The sequence below is a fragment of the Ursus americanus genome, chromosome 5, assembly GCF_024610735.1.
Source record: "Ursus americanus isolate L20-20 chromosome 5, mUrsAme1.1.p, whole genome shotgun sequence".
NCBI lineage: Eukaryota > Metazoa > Chordata > Mammalia > Carnivora > Ursidae > Ursus > Ursus americanus.
Window position 1 is genome coordinate 14,804,511 of NC_142131.1, and position 24,736 is coordinate 14,829,246.

The 24,736-nt window shown below is 42.7% G+C and overlaps 1 protein-coding gene and 1 pseudogene across 10 annotated transcripts in view; both read left to right on the top strand.

Annotated features, from left to right (window-relative positions):
- Positions 1-4,160: 4,160 nt before the first annotated feature.
- The window catches only part of MCTP1 (multiple C2 and transmembrane domain containing 1), a 501,045-nt gene continuing 480,469 nt past the window's right edge, over positions 4,161-24,736 (top strand). For all 10 annotated transcript variants that reach the window (XM_045796258.2, XM_045796260.2, XM_045796261.2 and 7 more), the window contains exon 1: positions 4,161-4,880. In XM_045796258.2, coding sequence (XP_045652214.2) covers positions 4,161-4,880 — 720 coding nt within the window. The remainder of the gene's footprint in view (positions 4,881-24,736) is intronic.
- Positions 22,018-22,324, top strand: LOC148110041 (small nuclear ribonucleoprotein E pseudogene; annotated as a pseudogene).

The following is a 24,736-nucleotide window of genomic DNA, read 5'->3' on the forward strand; positions in this document are numbered from 1 at the left end:
TGGTGCATCTTTTGAAGCCTCTTTCAATTATTTTATTCTCTTTACTTATGTGTACATTTTAAAACTAAAGAAGGTTTGTGGCTTCGGAATCCCTAGACCTGGGATCTTCTCACTACTCAATGTGTGACCTTGCAAGATCATGTCACATGCCTCAGACTTGGTTCCCACATCTACAAAATAGGGTTGCTATGAGAATTACAGATAGTGATGCAAACCATTTAGCCAGTGTTTGAGTACTCCATATCTAGACTTGCCTAGTCCTGTTGCTTCTAACCTGCAAACATCGTGAATCTAGAATTTAACCACTCTCATCACTCCTCAGCTAAAGCTCAAAGCTACCCTTGTCCCTCGGGTATTATAGTGAGTGATAGCTCCTATCTAAACTTTGTTTCCAGGACACCTGGTGGTTCAGTCAGTTAAGGGTCTGCCTTCGGCTCAGGTCGTGATCCCAGAGTCCTGGGATGGAACACCACTTTGGGCTTTCTGCTCAGCGGGAGCCCGTTTCTCCCTCTGCCTGCCACATCCCCCTGCTTGTGTTCTGTGTCAATAAATAAATAAAATCTTAAACAAAACAAAACAAAACAAAATTCTGTTTCCACCCATTCCCTTCCTCTACTTTATTGTCAACAAAAAGACTGAGTGAATCTTTTGAAATGCAAATTAGGTAATAAGGAAACTCTCCTCAGAGCCCCCTAGTGGCTTCCCATCCACCCAAATCCAGAGTCTCCACTGTTGCCTGCAGAATCCTACGGGACCTGGCTCTTAGACATCTCTGCAATTTCTTCCCCTCCCCCTCTCCTCTTGCTTTCTCTGTTCTGCTACTCTGCTGTCTTTGTCATATCTAAGTCTGAGCCAGTTCCTGCCTCAGTCTCTTCACATTTAATGTTCCCTTTTCCTGGAAAAATTCTTCAGATTCACTGCTTGGGTCCCTCCCTCACTTCCTTTGGGTTTGTGCTGAAATATTACCTTACCCATCCCCTTCCCAACCTCCTGTATGTCAGTGTGTGATGCATCTATTAATTTCCTATTAATTCAAGCAACAGATGCTCTATCAATATTTAAGATGGTTAGTAAATTATAATAAAAAGAAAAGCTATGTGCCATGAATTTTGCTTTCCCTGTTGGGTGGCTATCTATCTTCTTGGTATACTCTGTTGCCTGCAATAGATCTTAGCTCAGATGATGCCTCCAGCAAGAAATCTTCCTTGATCAGTCAGGCCAGAAGTGATTCTTCACTTCTCAGCGATCACTGTGTACCATTCCCTTTTCCCCCTGTGTTGTCGTTTTTATAAGTATCTTTTCTTAAATATAATAAGACATTGGGTATATTGTGTACAACTTTATATAATGCAAAATTTGTAGGACAGCCTTTCATTTTATAATCCACTTTAGATATTTAGGAAAAGTTACATATGCAAGTTACATACACGTACATATTCAAGTTGTATAAATGAATTCACATTGATGGATAAGTGTTACTTGGGATGGATCATAGAGCCCAGAACCCAAAATCTCAGTTAGTATTTTCAAGGCAAAATTAGGTGGAGGAGAAAAATGAAAATATTAAACTACAAAAGTCAATTAACTGCATCATTAAGACTATATGAATATAAGTCTGAATTGTATGGAGTTATCTCCATGGGTCCACAGATCCGTGTCATATAAATCTGACAAACTGACATATTTATAAAGAGTTTTGGTAAGAAGTGGTGGTCATTTCTTCTTACTTGTTTATGGCAGTTCTACATTTCTTATTTTCTCTATGCTTTGGTTTACCATGTCTTAGAAATATCAGTAACAAAATAATTTTTCTGTGTGAGAGAAGAAAGACCTGTATATTTCAGTTCTTTTTGGACTATCATGGTAGTTCCGTACTGAGGTAATTTTTTGTGGTCATGGTACTTTAAACTTGATTGTCTTGTGTAGAAAAGCCTCAGGCCTAAGTCCTTTTTCACTTAATTCTTAAAACAGCCCTTTGGGGCAGGTAGGTATTAGTTAATCACATCATGTTACTCTCCTGTTTAAAATCTCTCTAATGGCTCCCCATTTCATTTACAGGAACTTCAAATTCTTACTGTGGTTATGGGACCCATCCCACCAGGACCCTGTCCATTTCTCCACTCCATCTCTTACTCTTTCAAACCTTGCTCCACTCTATATGGCCCGGTCTCCATCTGTCCTTGAACATGCCTAACCAACCTGCTTCCTGCCTTGGGGCCCTTGCATCTGCCGTTCCTTCTGCCTGGAATGCTGTAATCAGATCTTTCAGGAACTATCTCTTTGTCCTCATTAAGTCTCACCTCAAACTTTAGTTTCTCAGTAGACTTTTGGTTTAAGAAAAAACAACAACCAAAAACCCTTTGTATGGGGTTGTCAGATTTAGCAAATAAAAAATACAAAACACCGGTTGAGCTTGAATATCAGAGAAGCAACAAATGGTATTTTAGTGTGTCATGTACAATATCTGGGACATACCGATGCTAAAAAATTATCTGCAATTTAAACTTAACTGGGTGTCCTGCAGTTTATCTGGCAATCCTACCTCCATGGCTAGTCTGTTATGGTACCCTGTTTTATTTTCTCCACGGGACTTTTCCTTTTAGAAATTCTGTTTACAGTTTGGCTCTCCTGCTGGTAGGTGAGCTCCATGAGGTTGGGGCCCTGTTTGCCTTGTTCACAGCTTCATCCTCACAGCCTATCATATTGCTTGGCACAGAGTCGGTGCTCAATAAATATGTGTTAAGTATTTGTTATAAAGGTAAAAAAAAAAAAAAGACTAAAAAGCCAGGATGGTAAGACCTGGAGGGCATACTGATAGCTAGAGGCGACTGGAATCAGACAGTATAGTGCCAAAGCCCAGGGAACTCTCATTTTCCACGTTTAATGGTGTGGAGGACAATGGAGGAGGGAAGGGACATGGTGTCACCTGCTTTTCAAGAAGCACTCTTGTACAATCAGAAGACCCTTGGATCAGTAGATTTAGGGAGAAGCAAGTTCTGAAAGAGCTAGACGAGACCTTTTCCATTTGCGTTGCAATGAAGCAAAGGAAGTAAATGCATTTGAATGAAAAGATTCTCCGCATTTGGGATGGTGTGAGAGGCAGTGGACATCCTCCACGTCTTCGTTCACCATAAACTCCCCGCAACTTTAGGGCTGGCTATTTTACGGTCACACTCCGGAAACCTCTAGACCTGGAGCACAAAAAGAACGACCGGTGTACATGCAAATAAAGAGCAACGAGGGCGGATGGGATGAAGTCAAGACAGAAGAAATCAAACTCTCTTGTTGGATCCAGGGCACACAACGGGGAGGGAGCAGCAGTGTTCAGCCCCAGAATTCTGTCAGTTTCACTTCTCGATATGGACTCTCTGTGCCCCACAGGACGCACCCAAGGCGCATAATCTTCTCTCTAGCTCACTTCATTGGACCCAGACACTAGCCGGCGCGCGCGTCTAGCCGTCGGCCCAAGGAGAGCTACGTGGGGAGCTGTGGCCAGATCCTGGGGAGCAACCTGGCTCGGGTCCCTACCCATCTCCACCCGGCTCTCGCCTGCCCACCTTCCCACCCAGGAGCTGGAGGATGGTCCCGGGGTGCTCCCGCGGGTCGGCTGGTCGCGCCTGTCTTCAGCCCGATCCGCCCTGTTGTGTGAGTCGCGCGCGCGCCCAGTTGGGAGGCAGCCGCCCCCGCCGCTGACAGGTGCTGCCCTGAGGGCGCAGGGCGCGGTCCCTGGCGCAGCTGGACGCGCACGCTCCGCCGGGCGCTCGTAGCTTCTCCAGCCCAAAGCCAGCGAGGAGAGGGAGCCAGGGCGCGGCCTGGGGCACTCCAGGGGACTGGAGCTGCGGAGCTCGGAGCTAGAAACTTTGCAGGCGCGGCGGCCAGGATTCGGTGGCAGCACCAGCCCACCCCGGCAGGTGCAGGAGGAAGAGGCGGCGCCGGAGTCCGGCGGCCAAAGAGCCTTGGAGGCGGCGGCGGCGGCGGCTTTCCCCCGCGCTGTCCTGAAGCCGCCGGGCACTCCCGGCTTCTGCTGCTGCGCCCGTCGCCGCCGCCGCCGCCACCGCGGGGCTCCGGGAGGAGGTGCAGCCGAAGAGGGCGGAGGAGAAGAAGAAGGAGGAGGAGGTGGAGGAGGAGGAGGAGTGGAGAGGAGGAGCAGGGGGTGGAGGATGGAGCCCCGGGCAGCCACGGCGGGGTCGCCCGAGCCTGCAGCGGCGTCCTCCTCCTTCCAGGCCCGGCTCTGGAAGAACCTGCAGCTGGGGGTGGGCAAGAGCAAGGGCGGCGGGGGCGGGCGTGCAGGGGGCCCAGAGCGCCGCACTGCGGACACCCCATCGCCCTCCCCGCCACTCCCGAGGGGCAGGCGGGACGCACTGGCCGGCGTGGGTGGCGCGGGCAGCAGGTGGAGCGGCTTCAAGAAGCGCAAGCAAGTGCTGGACCGCGTCTTTTCCTCCTCCCAGCCCAACCTGTGCTGCTCCTCGCCGGAGCCTCTTGAGCCCGGCGGCGCCGGCAGAACCGAGCAGGGGTCCACTCTGCGCCGCCGGATCCGTGAGCATTTACTCCCCGCGGGAAAGGGGCCGGCGACGACCGCCGGAGCAGCGGGAGGAACGCCTCCTGGCGGACGCTCTCCGGACTCGGCTCCCTCTTCGTCCTCCGCCTCATCCTCCCTGTCCTCCTCGCCCCAGCCGCCCGCGAGGGGGGACCGCGCCCGAGATGAGGGTGCACGGCGTCGGGGCCCCGAGGCGCACTTGTGCCATCAAAAGAGTTCATCCCTGCCGGGCACTGCTTGCCTGGAGCAGCTGCTGGAACCGCCGCCGCCTTCCGCAGAGCCAGCTCAGAGCCCGGTGCAGCCGCGGACCCCGGAGAAAGGCGAGGAGCTCGGCAGCAGTCAGGTGAGCGACCTGTGCGTGTGGCGGGAGACTAGGTGCGCGGGACACGCCTCCGGCTTCGGGAGGTCGCTACGCGGGAGATGCCAGGGAGTGGAGGTGCTACCTAGTAAATCAAGTAGTGAAAAGAAAACATTCCCGATCCTGCTCAGTAAAGATACAGTTCTGACTTGCACCCTGACGTTAACTTTTGGTAGAAATAACACCTACCACGAGAAGCTGTTTGGGTAGCTTTATGCGTTGCCAATGAAAACTGAAGTATTAATAGTAGCCAAAAGGGAGAGGAATAAAGTTAGACATAAAATGGGTGCTTTTTTTTTTGGAGGTCTCCTAGGAGAACTGTCTTAGCTAAGTCTCACCCTCTCTAAAGAAAAATCCAGCAACTTAAAAAAAAAATTACAACCGTGTATGAGGGTGCAGAGGGGCCATCATTGGAAACAGATGGTTTGCGGGAAGGAACAGCAATGCGGAGAGGTGAATCATTGGCAAACGTGAGGCCGTTTATTGGGGAAACTCTTAAAGCAGGAGTCCGCTTGTTTTCTCGCACTCCCTTCTTAAAAGTTCCGGCTGCAAGTAGATCGCTGCCCAACAAGTGGACAGCGTAAGCGTCTCAGCCGAGTTAGTCAGATTCGTTCCTAGGGCCTTTTCCAAGTTGTAATAGTCATCTGAAGCGGTTGCGTTTTAACTATGCTGCTTTTTGTACATCGTGTTGCCTCTTTATCCAGGCAAGAGTTAAGTTTGGTCCAACAAGAGCCAAGTAAAAATGAACTTGTAGGATTCTTAAGGCGTTCCACTGAGCAGCTGCTTTTGCTCTCTGGGTTTTGGAGAGCAGATGCGCTCTTAATACTTACAAATTGTGTTAATGCTAACAAACAGTTTGAAAGTTCCAGTCTATCAGTGACCTAAAGAGCTCTTTTCTTCCAATACATCTTAGCTTATTTAAATTCTCATTATTTTGACTCTGGTTAATTAATCTTTAGTTAATTTAAAGGTTAATCTTTAATTAGATTGAAATTTGAGCTACAAAAAAAAAAAAAAACGTAAGGCCATGTTTCCAACAGCAAGAGACAGGAATAGATGGGCTATCAATTGAAAAATTTTATGGATTATTAGCTAATTAGCGTAGTTTCAGAAAACAAGCCAGAATACGGGTGGGTAACCGGATGTTATTGATGTTCTAGAAAAAGTTTTTAGTTATTCTGAGAAAAGTAGCTCTTGATAACATTGACAAAGAGTCTAAATAATAATAACCATGAATTTTGCATACCAAAGACCTCAGCCTGTTTTGGAGAGCACACTAAACTAACATCGTGTGTGCCCTCACCATATGCTTTACATCCTTACTGGATCCCATCCTCCCAACAACCCTACAGGACAGACGTTCTTGCTGACATTTTATGGATTAGGAAACTGATGCTCAAAACATTAAATATCCTTTCTAGGGTCACATGGCTAATAAGTGACAGACAGAGGTTTTGTACTAAAATTCTTCAGAGTCTTTTTACGTGACTATATCTGCCTTTGACAGCTTTCAGAGCTGCTTGTGCTTCTGAGATGACTCCAGTCCTATGATTACACTTGCAAGTTTACAGACATTCTGGGGGTTTTCCCCACTCCCTAGAATCAGTTCCATGATGTACTAGCTATATTAATTTGTTCTTTTCTCTGTGATACATTATTTCATAACTATTACATCATGTTTACAAGTGACATTATTCATCATACCATCTATTGTTCTAAAGAAGCTTTTTGTTATAAGCAACCAGCATTTCAGTGAAGACATAAAAGGAATAACAAAGCTAAAATACCTTTCAAAGAATAGGTGAAAGGTGGGGTATAGGCAGAACAGTAGCCCCAAGGGGCTTGTTTGAGGCCACACAGTCCCAGGAAGAGGCTCCATTGTTGGTTCCCTGCGTCTGCTGCTCATGGAGTCAGTTCCTTGAGGAGTGGACAGCTTTCTGTTAGGAGTCACAAATCTGGCTTTCAGCAGCACTCTCTTGCCAGTGCAGAAGCAGGATTCCTTGGTCCTCTCATGGCCTCTTTGCCCAACTCCAAGAGCTCAGCTGGCTCACCTTGTGATGAGGAAGAGGAAGAAATAGAGTTGGAAGCTGGAATTAGAAGAGGACTCCCTGAGGCGTCCAGGAATAGGTTGAGTTGTGTGGCACCCTTGCAAGCTTCCTGCATCACTCAGAGATCTTTCTTTGCTCTCCCAGCCCCTGGCCTCAGAACATATTTGGGCTGGGGGAGGGAGAGTGTAGCATATGCAGATTCCTGTGCTGTTCACCAAGCCAGATGGGTACACATGAAAGACAAAGACAATAAGAGCATTGAATACATCTTCAGATTGCCTAGATAAAAAGAACTTTCTTTCAAAGAAGAAAGAAAATTCATTGCAAAAATAACGCAAATGTCTCTATCTCTCTCTGCTTGATCCTGGCATTAGCCATGTTCTCCAACACCTCCCTACCGCTCCACTTCCCCCCTCCAGCTCAGCATGAGGCCACAACAACATATGTGCATAAATTCCGACTCTGGGTGGAGGTGTTAAGCAAAAGCAAAAGCAAGAAAATAAAAAATAAATAAATAAAAGCAACTACATCAGTTTGAACTCCTGGGGGAGAGAAATCACTGACCTACAATGATTAATACTGAGCAAAGCATGCTGCCTCCCAGGCCCCTGCCAGCCACCTCTTGCTACCCTGTGGTCTTCAGCCCAATAGACCTCTGAAAGCACTTTAACAGGGTTAATAATGCTTTGTTTTGGGGACATGTACATTATTCAAAATGTTCTGCTTTGAGAAAAAGAAAATAAAAACCCATTTCTTCCCACTGATTCTAGTTCACGTGCTTGGCCATATTGTCATACCAGATGCATTTCATTTTCTGCAACACAGTTGGGAAAGATGCTTTCTCAATTTGTGTGCATATCAAAAATATGCCAATTTTATGTATTCTGTCTTGATGAGTTACTAAAATTATATTTTGCTAGAATCAGGAAGCCAGTATTTTAAGATAAAGAGTGAAGAATGAATATGTCCCATTTTTTAGGGCTTTAACGAAAGCATAAAGTTTATGAGTGTTAAACTTTTATTGTTTTTTTCTTTTAAATTCATGTTGTTAAAATTGCTTCCATAGAAAAGCAAAAAATTTTTTGTAAAAAAAAGTGGCTACATTATTCAGGATATAATAGAAATGCTTCAAAACATAGTAAGAGGAATAGTCATTCATTGGGTAAAATTCCTAAAATACATCTATAATCTCCAACAAAAAGTAGAAAAATATTTTCTAAGATGAAGTCTATACATGCAGTGCAAGTTGGTTAATTATCTGACCTTTTAGAGAAAGTTTATGTTTTCAGAAATGATTTAAAAATGTGATTTGGGTTAATTTTTGCTATTTTCCAAGTGTCTTTAATATTACTTCAAAGAACATAACTTTATCTTGGGGAAGACACAAATTTAAAGAAATGTAATTCCTAATGTGAATGACTTAAAATCACCAAAAAACAAATACTCTCAAAAACAAGCCCTACAAGCAATGTTAATAGCTTTTCAAAGCTTTTTCAAAGTGAGAGAGGAAGGATGAGATCTTAGGGCATTTTGGAACAAGGCATGAAGTTTGATGTGTGATAGCATTCTAAAAAATATGGGGATCATCGGCTTATTGCAGAGGAAGAGAGTGCACAGTGACAGGTTTACTTTGGAGTGGAATTATTTTCCTATGGCTTTTATGTTCTATACTGTGTATCTGGAAGATTTGAATGCAGCTATGAATCTCGTATATATGGAAGTGTTATCAAGTAAATATTATGGGAGCTCAATAAACCCAAGCAATTGCTAGTATATTATGGTATAACAGTGTATTTTTGCCACTGCTACCATTACAAATAAGTGGGTGGCTGAAAAAAATTAACGGGGAACTTTGCCGGTCCTCTTCATTTAAGATATAAATTATTTTACTTGCATAGGTGGTAAAAGTAGCCTCAGATTAACCAAGGTGGTACTGGTGACATCATTATTTCACAGAGTAATGAAAAAATCTTATATTACTTTTGGCAAGTGTGTGCACATTATTCTGGAAAAGTGAAATAAGTATTTAGAGAGAGAAAATGGGATTAATAGATTCATAAAGATAATAGGACAACCACTCTCCTTTTTTTCTTTTGCCCCGTCATTTGGAAATAAAGGATGATTTTACAAAATTAAAGGTTTATAATATATCTTTTGTTACTCAGAAATACATGTAGTGTGGTTTCTTGGCTTGTGATGGTTATCAAAATGTTTGTGAACTCTAGGTTGACGAAGAGTAAATAGTATGTCTAGATAATATTATAAGCATTGATGAATTAATTCTTCATATTCCGAAGTTAGGGTTGTGTATTTTTTTGTTAATTCATAGCTATTTGCAGTGTCATAGTTGTATGTTTTAGATAAACAGAAATTATGTTTTTGAAATCTGCAACTTTTTGGTTTTGACTTCTTTTTTTTCCTGGAAAACTTACTAAATATGATATATATTTTCTTGCCGCAATAAGCTAAGAGTCCTAAATAAAACCTTCTCTTGGTAACGGAGAGTTATTGTTTGAATACTGGCTTGTTTGTTTGATTAATGTGAATGAAGTAAATATTGTGCTAGAAGTTGCTTTAGATAAACTTTTTTGTTTTTCATAAAATCATGGTATAAAGCAAATCTGCATATAGCATCTGTATAAAGCATAAAGTTGATCTTTCTGTAAAGTTAATTATAGAAAGGTATGAGACACCCTTCCTCATGTCATTTTTTCTGTTGCCAAATAATCTCTACTGTTTTTATTGGTGATTTTTGATTTGTTGAAGCCGTTGACAATCAAACATTTTTTCCCCCGCAAGATTAACTTTATGTGCCATTTGCCTTCTTTGTCACTGTCAACCATTCTTCCAGCTTACATTGTTTTTTATAAATCAGATGTGGAAAGTGATTACTACCCCTCAACAATTGAAGATTTTGTGCAAATAGTTTCCCCCTCCAATGAAGACCAGTTTCTTCTTTCTTTCCTTCTTTCCTTCTTTCTTTCTTTCTTTCTTTCTTTCTTTCTTTCTTTCTTTCTTTCTTTCTTTCTTTCTTTCTTTCTTTCTTTCCTTTCCTTTCCTTTCCTTTCCTTTCCTTTCTCTTTCTTTCTTTCTTTCTTTCTTTCTTTCTTTCTTTCTTTCTTTCTTTCTTTCCTTCCTTCCTTCCTTCCTTCCTTCCTTCCTTCCTTCCTTCCTTCCTTCCTTCTTTCTTTTCTTTTCTTTTCTTTTCTTTTCTTTTCTTTTCTTTTCTTTTCTTTTCTTTATTATATCATGTCAGTCACCATACAGTACATCCCCGATTTCCGATGTAAAGTTCGATGATTCATTAGTTGCGTATAGCACCCAGTGCACCATGCAATACGTGCCCTCCTTACTACCCATCACCGGTCTATCCCATTCCCCAACCCCACTCCCCTCTGAGGCCCTCAGTTTGTTTCTCAGAGTCCATAGTCTCTCATGCTTCATTCCCCCTTCTGGTTTCTTATCTGAGAATTTATTTTTTCAGCAGAATATCAGGCTATGATTTTCTTCATGTTTCCAAATATTTGTATTTAACATCAATCTGAATGCAAGCAATGCAAAAACCACCTGTATTTTCAATATAATAAGATTTAAAAGTCCTGCATACTGCCTTCTTGAGAGAATAATATTCCTGTGCAGTCTCTTGAGATATTTTATACCAGCCTGGTTTCTCATCCTTTTGGGAAAAATTACAACACATGATAGATGAATGGACCTCTGGATGTGTGGGGATTATTGCGTACTCCTAATCCCACAGGTTTTATTCAGTGAGGCCCTGTCAGTATGAGTAACTCACCCTATTTTGCTTAAGCCTGAGCTCCCTTCACCAGCACGGCTAGAGTAGAATTTGGCAAACCTTAGTACAATCGACCTGTCTAATCAGCATTGTAGAGGGAAGGCTACCCAATAAGTGGTTGCTGAGTGAATGAAGGGATGAATGGATGGGCTAGAGCTATTCAGAATTCTCTGGAAAAGTTTCAAAAGCACTTTTAGTTATATAATGATGTTCCTGCCTTCTTGTTTCCAAATCCTTTTACGTCTGGCAGATGTATTTGACCTTCTCCTCTTCCTTAGCTGGTGGCTTGGCTTTTCTCAGACTGTACTTTAATTCCTGGTCATGCCCGTGGGTGTGAAGGGAGGACATGACACTTACTAACGGGCCACCATCTAGTATCCACTTGGAGGATGGAGGAGTGATTTCTACTTCTGAGGTCTCTGGCTCGGGGACGCATTTTCTTGGTGCCAGTCTCTGACTCTGGGTACCCTTTTTTGGCACCCAGCTCTCCTTTTCTGACCGCTGATGTTGCACTGCACATCTGGATTTCCAACACCTTGTGACATAGTCTCACTCACTTATGATCTCTAAGTCTTGATCTCTGCTTGGATCTTAGCTCAAGATAATTTCCTGCCTGCATCACTGCCACCTCTCCTGAAACCCATCCCCTTGAACTAGGTTAAAATCCCAGCCTCGGCCAGGAATCCTGTCCTCACTAGCCTGGTCCACTCTGTTGCCTCTTGAATGTCAAGTGTGTGAACTCTGGGTCAGACTTTTGGTCAATTGCTTTTCACAGTGACCACATCTAATGCTGAGCCTATTTATGAAACACTAAAGCCTCCCTCCAGAAAATCTGCATTGCCAGTTAATTGCATTTGCCTATGAAGGCTGTCTTTATACCTGGAGCGCTAGACTACAGCTGATCTTTTCGGGGAACACTGTTCATTGTCTCTGTCATCCTGCCTCCTTCCCTCCTTTTTTTTTTTTTTTTTAAGATTTTATTTATTTATTTATTTATTTATTTATTTATTTATTTATTTATTTATTTATTTATTTATTTGACAGAGAGAAAGACAGCCAGTGAGAGAGGGAAAACAGGCAAGGGGAGTGGGAGAGGAAGAAGCAGGCCCCCAGTGGAGGAGCCTGATGTGGGGCTCTATCCCAGAACGCTGGGATTACGCCCTGAGCTGAAGGCAGACGCTTAATGACTGAGCCACCCAGAGCCACCCAGGTGCCCCTGCCTCCTTCCCTCCTAACTTGAAGTCCTCACCATGCCTCCTCTTTAATGTCTATCCCCCTTTTCCTCAGTCCTGCTTGCTTTCTTCTTTCCTCTTAAAATTCTCTCTCCCTCTGTCTACGTGGAAGATGATTTTCATGGTGAATCATTAAGCATCTGGAGCTGTGCTGTCTCAGAGCCACTAGCCACACTTGGCTCTTAAACGCTGGAAATACGGCAAATTCGAATTGAGATATGCTAAAAATGTTAGATGCACACTGGATTGTGAAGGCTTAGCACAGAGAAAAGAAGGTAAAATATCTCATTATTAATTTTTTATGGTGCTTGTACATCAGAATAATATTTTGGATATGTTGGATTAAATGGAATATATTATTAAAGTTAATTTTACCTGTTCCTTTCCATTTTTTAAAAATATAACTACCTGAAGATTTAAAATTATGTATGTGGCTCGTATTTTTATTTCTAGTGGACAGCACTGGTCTAGAACAGAGATTGAAACTTCACTGCTCACAGGGACCATCAGAGAAAAGAAAATGAGCATAGAGGGTTTGATGGGGTCCATGGTGAACCAGGGAGCTCTTGCCCCATTGAAGGGGCAGCTGCTTTTCAGCTTCAACAGGTTATTGTCATATCATGAAGGAAGCATTGTTGCCAGAATTTCTAGATTCTTTAATACAAGCTAGAAATCTGGATTTTCATGTGAAATCTCCAGGTCCTTGAATTTTTGGCAAATGATTTGAAAAAATATGTTTTTTAAAATGATAGTCCAAATGAAATATATTTCTGAGCTGAATTTAACTATCAGTTTGAACTTCTGGTTCAGGGAGCTCAGGTCCGATTTCTCCTCTCCTCTCTCAGTGCTGGGCATATGTTATCTGGAACATAGGAGGTGTCAATATTTTACAAAATATTGGAGTCAGGACTGGTGGAATTGAAGCCAGAATGCAGTGGACTGAGGGGTGTGAGAAAGAGAAGCTGGGAACAGGGAAAGAAGCCAAGCAGTTTGGCTCTTTAGGGGATAAAAGAAAGTGGTAGTAGGAGAGCAGGAACCAGTTTGTTCCAGAGTTGGGATGGGATCTTTGGAAGATTTTTGGTTTATTAATGGGTATCACCTGGAGTGGGTTGATAAGTAGGAGCCTCTGAGGAGGGAGAGGTTGACACTTAAGGAGAACAGAGGGATAGATGAAGGGGTGACGTACCTCAGGGCATGGGTCAGAGTAGGCCCCAGAGTCTAGGGGAAGTGGTAGCCTCAGCCAGAAGAGGGGTTCCTCTTCCATTGCAAATGGGCATAGTAGATGCAGGTAAGAGGTAGGCTTGGTGTCAGCAATTCAGGGGTGTTCCCACCTGATGGCTTCTGCCTTGTTCTGGAGTGTGGTTGGGATTTGGACCCTGGGAGATGGTGGTGGTGGCAGGGAGGAGATACTGCCACAGTCACGGAGGTGAATAAGTGTGCTGTGTATTCAAAACATGGGAGTCAATGGTGGACTGAGGCCTGGGGTCAGGAAGGAGGGTACTGGGAAGTAGAGGTGAAGATGAAGCTGTGGCCAGACTGTGGGCACTGAGCAGTGCATCCGGGGCACCTGGATGTTAAGAACCCTGGAGGTGTCTGAGCAAGGGAATCAGGGTCAGGTGAGCATCAGAAGGCACTATTAGCAGCAGGAGCCACAGAAGTCCTAGGGGGAGCCGGAAGCTGGGCAGTAACTTGACCTTGGGGATGGGAAGAAAGAAAGATTTGAAAGACCAGTGATTTGGCTGAACCGTCAAGGAAAGGAGAGTGGAAGGACATAATCACACCATGTTTTCCCCTTTACTTATGTCTTTGGTTTTTCTTGGTTCTGTTAAAAAAAATGGTTTTATTGGAAAGTCTTTTTCTGGGGAAGGGAGAGGGAAGGTTGAGTTTTGAATTTGCATTTATGGTTCGGGATGTCAGGCTCCTGAGTACCAGATTGTCACCTACTTACCGTCATAGCTCATATTCTTTATAGTTACTTTGAATTCTTCCTGAATAAAATAGTTTTCCTTTTCTCTGCAGCATTAGGCACTGAAAATAGTGTTAATGGAGTAATTGAGAAAGGGTAAAACATGTTTGTTAAACAAAATCAGGTAAAACAAGAAAACCTCCCACATGACTCTGTTTTATAGATTCTTATGGACCTGGTATCAGAGTGGCTAAATATTGATGAAATAGTTAAAATGAAAAGTTTTAGAATCCATGGGCTCCAATGGAAATTTTCATTCTTGAGGTGTTTTGTGTTTCAAACATATTAAAGTTTGTTTTCTTAGATGAAAGATTGATCTGTGCATGGCAAATGATCAATTTCTGAAAATTGCAAATAGGTATCTTCTCAAAATAGAAACCATATTCTGTCTAGACCCTTAAGCCATATTTGACTTCTGTTTTTTTATTGAAGTGTAAAATAGCTTTTCGTAACAGAAAAATCCAGCATTTCTATAGTCGCTTTTAAATAGTGTTTTCACCACACCAAATTAGAAGTCTAAGTGTTTTCCTAAAGTATCTTTTGAGATTGGAATAGATTTTGGAGAGAGAGCTTCTCTCTCTCTTCTCTCTCTCTCTCACTGCAGAGCTGTTGCCAAGCCTCATGCTCCCTAGAGGTGGGAAACCCTGACTCAGCATGGCCCCCGCTGTCTCCTGGCTGAGAGCAGGCGTGGACTGCACCTTCCCCTTCTCCTCTTTGCTCCCCTCTGCTTTTAAAGAGAAGCCAGAGCTGAGGAACAGGGCTGGAGTCCAGCTGTGATTGTGACTGGCTTTGCATACATGCCAATTCAACTCTGTAGTTTCAAGTTAAAAAAAACCATTTACTTAATCATTTTGGTTGTCACCCCTCAATCCTTTCCTGCTCCCTTTGGCTCCCTAGGCAGCATTCATTTACTCTAGACCCAGCTGGTGTTTTTTTGACTCTCCGGCCTGCTCTGTAGGGATCAGCTGAGTGAGACGGGAACCAGGTGGAGATGGAGGGAAGCCTGCATTTTCCAGTTTCCCAGGCCCCATGCCCTCTGCCTCTTTTCAAGGAAGACGGAGCTTTGTTAAGTGATCTTATATTTATTCCTTTCTGCCTGACATTTTTACTTTCTCTGACTTGAACTTTTTTTCTCCCTGGGTATATGCCAGAACAGAGGAAGAACCATATGGAACTTACTAGGAGGGGATTTTTGTGTATTTTGGATTACCAACAGTGGTTAGGCTGTTTACCTCTCACAGGACTCTCTGGGTGGGGGTATTATGTAGCTCTTGGCTCTTCATTCTCTGCCTTGCTGCTCCCTGGCTTTCTGCTATTTTACTTCTCTTTCTTTCTGGGAACATGGGCAGGGAAAATAAAAAAGGAAAGTCAGGCGCTTTTATTTGTTAGAAGCTTTTATAATTTTTTAATAGTGAAGTTTAAATAGCTCCTATGATGTTTTGACATTTTGTATTGCTTTGACATATGCTGTACACACACACACACACACACACACACACAGTGTTACGTCTTCTCCAGGTATGTTGTATAAACATACCTATTCTTTCACACACACTGTTTGCTCCTGGAGTCAAAGATGACCATAACTCCAATATTCTTCTACTATTTTATTTTATTTTACTTTATTTTATTTATTTTTATTTTTAAGTAGGCTGCATGCCCAACATGGGGCTTGAACTGACGACCCTGACATTAAAATCTCGTGCTCTACTGACAGAGCCAGCCAAGCACACCAATATTCTTCCACTTCTAAATTAAATGTGATAGTATTTCAATGATAGCATTGTCTTTACAACCGGCTTAAGTCTATGTAGTCTGAGTAGTTGTATAATAACCAGCTCAAGCAAAGAGAGAGAAGAAAAAACCAATCAGCAGACAGTTTTCGTGGCTTACTATGGGGTGTGTTCTACAAAGGGAATGAGTAGTCTTACTTTGAATTTGAACTAATGTATAAGGAATGGCTTTTCTTCAGCAGAATGATCGTTCTTTCCTAAGTATCTACCTTATTTACAGCCACCTTTGGAAAGAATTATTCCCTTAATCTTTTGAAACCTAGACATCACAATAACCACTATTTGTCATTAGTATTTTCAAGCCTGGCCTGGCTTTACCCTCACAAATAGATACTTACAGTTAAAAATAGGGAGGTGTTTTGGTGAGCTGCTTTATTGATACAGTTCGTGTTTTAATTAGAGCAAAAGTGATACCTTTAGGATTGGAAAGATGTGTTCTCATCTGAGGATACTCCTGATACTCATGAGGAAGCTCGTTTTGTGAAATCACCTCAAAAGACAAGTCAGAGAATAACTGATTTAGGCCTTTGCTTTTGTTGGCTTCTTAAAAAATGTTCTGTTTTCTGTTAATATTGCTACCGATCCTCACTGACTGTTTTTGAAAATATGTTCTTATACCATTTTGTCACTTTATTCATCCTCTTAATTATATCTGGATAGCCTCCTGAATGGGGTATTTATTTGTGTCCATTGCATATTTTAAAATCTTTTTTTTTTCTTTTAGGCATATGAATCCAATGTGAGTTTTTAGTAGCTACACAAATTTTGTTTGTATTTGGTGCTAGAAATTGGTCGTGCAAACTAGTTTTACTTAAGTGCCCATTAACTTCTTCCTAGCGGTAAGGCTTGGCTTTACGACCCTGCATTTGAATTAACTTTTGTAAAATCGCAGCACACGCTCCATCTTCCGAAGTTAGGTCACATGAGGTAGGACATGCTGAGTGTCCCCCGCCCACCCAGGCTGGGCTGTCTTTGTAATTGTAGCCTCTCACCTCTGACCTGTGGCCCACGAACCGCGGGGCCTCTCACCCTGGTGCCATTTTAAAATGACTCTTTATACCTAGTATTAAAAATTACTAAACCTACAGAGTATTTATTATGTATTGATACTAGTCTAGGTGCTTTATATGTATTAGCTCATTTCTACTACAATACTGTCTGAAGTAGGTTTATTACCTTTTGCATTTTCTGGATGAGGAAACTGACTTATAGGAGTTTAAGGGACTGCTCCAAAGTCACACATCAGCATAATTTGGAAGATACAAGGCAAGGCTCTCTGAAGGAGGTTGTGCTGAGGAGCCTGGCCTAGGGATATGGAACTTCAGGGGAAGTTTGAATGAAGTTTTAAAACCTTGTCTTTTCCCCCATCTCAGTAGTAACATTACAGCTCTTCTGCCGTTTCCTTCCCGTCTTTCTTATCTGAAGGTTATCTCATAACAAGTAATTATAATAAAGACAGACCTTATGTAACAGAAGATTTTGGTGTCAGGCATAATCCTAGCTCTCCCACTTACTTTCTCCTGGTGCTAAGTCCTCTTAGTGCTCTTAGACTGCTAGATAAAGATATTGCTAGCAACTTTGAATGTCAGTCTTGCTTTAAAAAAATTTCTTCCTCATCAGGCAACCCCGCTAGCTCATCGCCACTATTTCTCTTATTGGTATTGTCATTGGGAATGCTTTATAAGTTATGAGACCCTTATAATTATGTATTATCTATGTTTTATAGCCTTCCCTGTCTTCTCACATCAAGGCTTTCTTGTTCTGTTTCTTGTTCTTGTTCTATTAGGGAAAGAATGTGAAATGAAATTGATTTATTTGCTAGGCGCTCTTTATATGGTATTTCACATAGTCATTATAGATTATGTGCATTATTTCACTCAAAAGCTCACAACAGTTTTGACAGAGAGGTATTATTAGTGCATCTTATACCTGGGAAATGATTAGAGAGGCTAACTTGTATACAGTCCAGGTTCTGTCCATAGCTAGTAAGCGGCAGAGCTTGGGTAACAGACATCTGATTTCTGCCAGGGCCGTAACTTCTGGAAACCCCCCGCTCCACTGGTTAGCAAGGCCACATCGGTGCACCAGTACCGGGTACATGACTGGTACCCAAACCACTGATTCATGGTTGATTCTGGCATTACTTTAACACCAGTCTTACCAAAGGGTCTGAGTCTCAACTTTGTTTTGGAGAGACAACTGGAAGAATGTGCCATTCTTGGTTGGAAGAAAGTATCCAGAAAGATGAGTAAGTTTGAATGGGTTAGTGTGTTTCTTTGCATGCTCAGTTCTGAGAGCTCGTAAGTGAATATTTTTCAGAACATTCTTGTTGTGAATTCTGTGCGTGTATCTGGACTTCCAATCATGTTGTTAAATGCCTATGAAAAATGAAGCTATGCGTTCTATACCTAGTTAGTCTAGGTGTTAGGATCTCTGGACAGGAAAACAGCTTGTTTTCTTAGCAACTAGTTGCTGGCGACTATGCCTGGTTGGAGTATATTCCTTTAACAAGGAAAAGGCAAGATATAATATCTTGTGAATTTAGTATGACTTCTAATGTTTCTTGATGATAATAATAATGGCACCAAAATCTTAGTCATGAGAGCTTCACAGGCATTACTTCTTCTAGCCTTTGAGACAACTCTAAAAGAGGCTAGAACTCTGAGCCTCATTTTACAGATGATTCCGTGGAGGCTCAGAAAGGGTGAGGAGATGGCTCAGGTCACATAGCTGGTAAGTGATGGAGCTGGGATTTTTGTGCGTGAGTAAGTGGCTGGCTCCAAAACTCATGAGTCTCGCTGCCATGGTTCATGGCTCTCCTCCACACTGAAGCTGCTCCATCTGCTCACGAGCGCTGGCTCTTCTAGATGTCGTGGAATGGTGAAAAGAGTTGGTTAAATGTTCTGTATAATGAACCAGCCCCAGATGTATATATGTAGCTGGAACATTTTCTTCTGCTATAGTACCAACAATTTTGGTAATCTGTCTCTCTTCTTTTCTCTCTGCCTTCCTCACATATTTATGAAATATCAACCCTATGGTAGACATGGTATCTTGTTAATACCTTGATAAAGAAGACATACCAATTCCTGCTCTCTGAAAGTTTATGATCTAGTAGGAGAATTTTCCATTACAGTTTTCTAAAATACACAGATTGTGCTCCATTATAATCGTAATAATGGAGTCAGAGGAGTACAGAGAACTACAGGCATCAATTTTAAGTGGTCCCAACCTAAGCTTGCAGGAAGGAGGGGGGCAGGGACTGCTTCCCCGAAGAAGTGACATTTAGGATGAGAAGCAAAGAATGAACAGGAGTTGGCCAGGTTTGCGGGAGCAGAAGGAAGCAAGGGATGTGGCAGATAGTTCTGGGCACAGGACAATGCAATGGAAGGCACTTAGAGAAAATTTGCCTGGGCAGCTGGAATTCGGTAAAAAGAAGGTATGGGGATCAGTCTGGAATGGTTGGAGCTCTTGAGAGCTCAGATGCTCGTCTATGAAGAGGAGAACCATCTTCAGGAAGTTCATGGCTTTGGTCTGAGAACAGCTGTTCTTTGCTGCTACCCGAGGGGCCACATTGTGCTCACAGACCTGGTTTGTAAAGAGGTAGAAATGTTGATTGGGGCTACTTCCCTCTCCTAAGGTGTATTTTTGAAATGTTTGTAAGAAATAGAAGTACCTAGTAGATGAAAATATCTTTCCCCCTGGAAAAACAAGCCATTTCATTCTTCCTATTGCCTTTTTATTGTGCACTATTGGAAGGTAAATGAAGGCAGGAAATGCAATCTAATCTCCCCTTGTCAGTACTCAGGGGAGAGATTCTAAGAGACAGCACATTTCTGAGCCTAAGTAGAGATGAAAATGAGATAAAGCCTGGTGATTTAGATATTACAACGGTAAATTATGGAAGACACATATTTTGTGAGCTTCCAATGTCTTTCCTGAATTTAGGATGGGGAAAAAAATGAAGAACCTTGGAAAGGGATTCTGTAAGGAGGCGTACATTTAAATCTATTTTGTTAGCGTAATCATGAGTAATTAGGAAGACTGCTTGATGAACAGATCTAAAACATGGTAAAGGAGATTTAAGTTATATATTTTCCTATATGTTTTCTTAGATATAAAACCTAAGTTTTATATTTTCATGTACAACCAATATTTACATTTGTGAAACAGATTGGCAGTAGTGCCTAAACAACAAGGAAAGCTTAAAGGGTATAAAAGCTCACTGTGATGTTTGTTGTGCCATGTTACAGTAGGGAAAAAAAGGAAATACAAAAATACAAAAACTTCTCATTGAGACTCTAGTCCATCAGACAAACCTGAGGTAGTAGTATTAGTAGCCTGTTTGCTACTTTATGAAAGCCCAGGGTACGGATTCTAGCATGTCCAGCAAATGAGGGCTCAGAAATTATACCAAGACCTGCCCAAGTCAGGCCTGCCAATCAAGCTTTGACTTCCCCAGCCAATCACGGTGATGACCTGCATTCTCTTCATAAAGAAATACAAATGTACGCAAATCCGTTATTGTTGATTCACCTTCAAGTGAGGAAGTCTATGACTTCCAACCCATGGACTCCAAAAACCTCAGTTAGTGCCCTGGGGTTAAAAGGAAGACTCAGTGATAGCTCTCATGAAGTAAGATGGCTCCATCAGCACTACAAAAAAATCAAAACCCGAGTCTTTGAATTTTCGTCCATGACCTTTTATATTTATTTATCCCAGAAACTTGCAGGGGACATGGATTGGTTCTTAGAAGGAAAGAACTATAGACTGGCTTCCTAAAAAGATGAGCAGATGTGCCCAGAAATAAAAAGCCAGTTGTGACCTGTAGCATTTACTGAGACCAGTATAAAATTGGAACCCTAATTTGGTCACAACTGGAGTTTATTGTTAATATTGGGTTCTGTTTCCTGGAAGTTGATTTCTGTTCCCTTTTATAGAGTCTTCTTTGGGACTGAACCACTGAAAAGCAAGATTTCTTTACTAGAGGATGTAGTATGGAATCCTCTTAGTTATCCTCCTCAGGGCTCAATGTTTGCTGCCTATGAGCTATACTCACATGTCTCTGTTCTAGCTTCTGTGGACCCATGCCCCTGCCCTCCAGAGATTTGTCCTCTTAGTTGGGGAAATAGTAAATATACACAAAAGCGAAATGTCACTACCAGGTAGTGTAGACCCCCCACTGTTAACTAAATAAAACCGTGGGGATTCCTCTTCATAGGAGATACAGAGGCTCAATTACCTCATGGTAACTGCTGTTGGTCTGGTTTGCACCAGTACTAGTGTGAATAGACTTTTGTCCCCTCAGCTGTCTCTACTCATTTTCTCTCAGTGATCCCATGGCCATGTTTTAGAAATAAATGTGCTAGAAAAGGTAAAAGCCCATACCCTGAAGACACTTTGAAGAGGGAGCTTTGTTTAAGTTAGAAGGCAGTTCTCAAACCTAAGAGGTGGTTAATTCAGAGGGACGTGGATCTGTGCTGTGTGCTCTGGGCCTTGACAAATGGAATCACCCTTAACTCCCTCTAAAAGAAACCAGCTATAGACCTAACCTGGAGCTCCCTGCCTGAAAGCCTGATTCTCTGCTTGGGGCAGCAGCTGATGAGAAGGAGGGCGGGTGGAGCTGGGCGGGAGGGAGTGTGAGTTCCTGCTGCAGAACTGATGCCTGGTGTGCCAGGAGCCAGGAGATGCACCTGCTACTGGGGCTGGGCCCTCAGGTTCTGCCAGGTGGTCCAGGCTCAGGAGCACACACTGGTTCCCATCATAATAATGCGAACATCTGGGAGAAGTGGGCAGGAATGCAGATATCTAATGAGATGAATGGAGCCCAGACACAGAGATGTCTTATTCAGGACCCTTTCCTTGTAAGTGATGGAAGCTCAACGCTTTGTGGCTATGGCTTCAACAGAGAGTATATTGGCTCGCTCCTCATAAGACCCAGAGCAGGTTGGATGCAGAGCTTCAAACAATGCCATCAGCTCTCTCCGTCTCTGCCCCTCCCCTCGGAATTGTTTGGCTCTGGGCAGCTTGCTCAGGTGGTTTCCTCCAGCAGCCCTTGGCACACAGTTCTTTGGAGTGAGTCTCATTGGAATGATTGGGCTCTTACTCTACTCCTTGTGGCCAGGGGATGAGGTGCTTGGCCAGGTCATGGGTGTACCTTGGAGTCCCAGAGTGAGGGGAATCCAACCTAAACCACGGGGACTGAAAGTGGGAGAGAGCATGTCCTTAAAGGCAAATCAGATTGCTGTGGGCATCGTCAGCTTCCACCATGGCATGTGGTAGGCCAGAGCCTGAAAGCACAGAAGGTGATGGTTTATCATCCACCTCATCTTCAGATACTTGCAAAATAGATCTCAGATTCAGGTGTAACTTCATGAACAAGTGGACTTGCAGATAGAGGGCTGTGTCATTGGTTTTGGTGAGTGCACAAACTTTGTATTAGTTAATGCAGAGGGGATTCATTCTAAAACAAAGTCAAGAAAACAACTGGGTCAGATCGTGCTGAAAGGAGATAATATTACCCTGCTCCAAAGTGTTTCTGACTAGAAGTGATCAGCGAAGTGAGAAATTCTTGAGAAGGCCGTGTAATTTGTTTTTTTGGATGTCCTTTGTTGGGAGTGTAGTTCTAAAACATTTGTTCACATTGTTTTGATTACCTTCATTTTATTACTAGATGACAATAAACCCTGTGGGATTGTTTTTATTAAAAAAATACTGCTGCGGGGTGCCTGGGTGGCTCAGTTGTTAAGCGTCTGTCTTTGGCTCACGTCACGATCCCAGGGTGCTAGGATCAAGTCCCATAATGGACTCCCTGATTAGTGGGGAGTCTGCTTCTCCCTCTACCCCTCCCCCCTGCTTGTGCTCCCTCTCTCTCTTGTTCTTGCTTTTAAATAAATATATAAAAATTAAAAAAAATATTGCTGAGGGCAAGCAGAAATTTCCCATGTGCACTTGGGGTTCTGTCAATAATCAGCAGTTGGGAAGATGAATGATTGAGCACCTAGAACTCTGATCTGTGAGCTGCTGGATCTAGCTACTGGCTGGGGGCACAGGGCTCACAGCAGCCCTGTGTTCTTAATGTAAAATGAGCATAGTGTATAGAATAAAAAAGTATGTCAGATTCCTTTTTTTAATGCCTTTCTATACTATTGTAAAGCCATAGTAAGAGATGAGTAGTTTTATTTATTTATTTATTTATTTAAAAGATTATTTATTTATTTATTTATTTGACAGAGATAGACAGCCAGCGAGAGTGGGAACACAAGCAGGGGGAGTGGGAGAGGAAGAAGCAGGCTCCCAGCAGAGGAGCCCGATGTGGGGCTCAATCCCGGAACGCCGGGATCACGCCCTGAGCCGAAGGCAGACGCCTAACGACTGGCTACCCAGGCGTCCCTGAGATGAGTAGTTTTAAAGTCAGCTTTGGTACAAATGACAACACTTGAGTTAACTTAAATGCTGTCTCATTAATTGAGGCCTAGAATGTTGGAAAAGAACCTATAAGTCATACTTTTCACAGGTAGATACTGAGGAAGTTATACTGTCTGGGGATAAATACACTGAGGAAGTTAAGATACTATCTTCTCCTTTCACAGGGTCTAGTATATGAGCAGGTCCTGATTCACACCCCGCATAGAAGCAGTTCCATTTATACAAATATGCTTTAGTAGTATTCATCCATTGCTGCCTCAGTTTCTCTGCTGTCCCAACTGTCACACTCTGGAAAAAAATTGCCTTTAGAGGATCTCCGGTTTCAGTAGAAAGAAAGAGAAGGAATCATGCAAAGGAAGAATGGCCAAGGCGAGCTGCCTACCCCCGGGGTGGGGATCCTACTGGTTGACTTTGCCATGGGGGAGAGAGGACTGGGCAGACTGTGTTCAGAACTCACTAAGGTGCTAGCCTCTCCAAATCCCACATTTCTCTACTGTAAAACTGGGGGAATAACATACCTACCTGATGGTGTCCTTTAGAGGGTCTAGTGAAGCAGCGAGAGTTCCTGGCAAATGGTAAACTCTCAATATATATTCATTGCCCCCCGCCCACCCTGTCACTGTTAATGGGCTGTTATTCTTCACTTTTGGCTTAACGAGTATTTTCTTTAAAAGTTACTCCCTTGTCTTCTGGATCCTTAAGGACTGATCATTCCTACTTTAGCATGAATTAATTCAGTTAGATTCTTTCCTCCTCATTCCTGGATAGAAAACTATACATTTTGATTGGGGTGGGTGGAGTTGGTGGGAGGAGAATGAATTAGCTCTATCTGTAGAATTTGGGGCATTGACCTGGGCCTGAGGGGCTGCTGCAGGACTGAGTAGTTGACGGACATGCGAAGAGGCTGGGAAAGAGTAGAGCTTTGAGTGGAGGTGTGAGAGAAGGGAGAATGCTATCTGAAGACTTTCTTTGATCCAGAGCTTTGCTGCAGAATGACTGGATCTGGTAAAGGAGTGAGGAACCTACCATGTTCTCTTGTCCCTCATAATCTCTTGCCCCCAGAATGTGGGCTGGAGCTGTTAGGAGGTCTCATCTGGAAACCAGCCCCATTTGTGACATTGCTTCCTGGGGCCAGTGAAGTCAGTAAACAGCTTTCTGGAACCTCACCAGTTCAGGAAACCAGGGGCTGCCTGCACTTTATAGATAATAGTTTTGTAATGATTGGCCTTCCTACACTTGGAAATTTTTCTTCCCCACAGCCCAAGTGGAGTGTCTCCAAAGGGGTCACTTTTAGTTACTTCCTTTGCTTAGTATATGCCTTGCACATAGTAGATACCCCACAAATGTGAGATCAAATTGAATAATTAGTAAATAATTTTTCTATTAGTTGAAGAAAAACTTTTTAAAAGTATTAGGAGAATAATTAGGGACAGATGATATGGTATGACGTAAGTGAACTTTATCTTTTAGTTTTCTGATATTTATTGAATAGCTTTGGTCATTTATTAAAAGAATAGCTCAAGGAGCTGTTTAGCTGCAAGTTTTTAAAAAGTACTTAACACATCTTTATCAATTTCT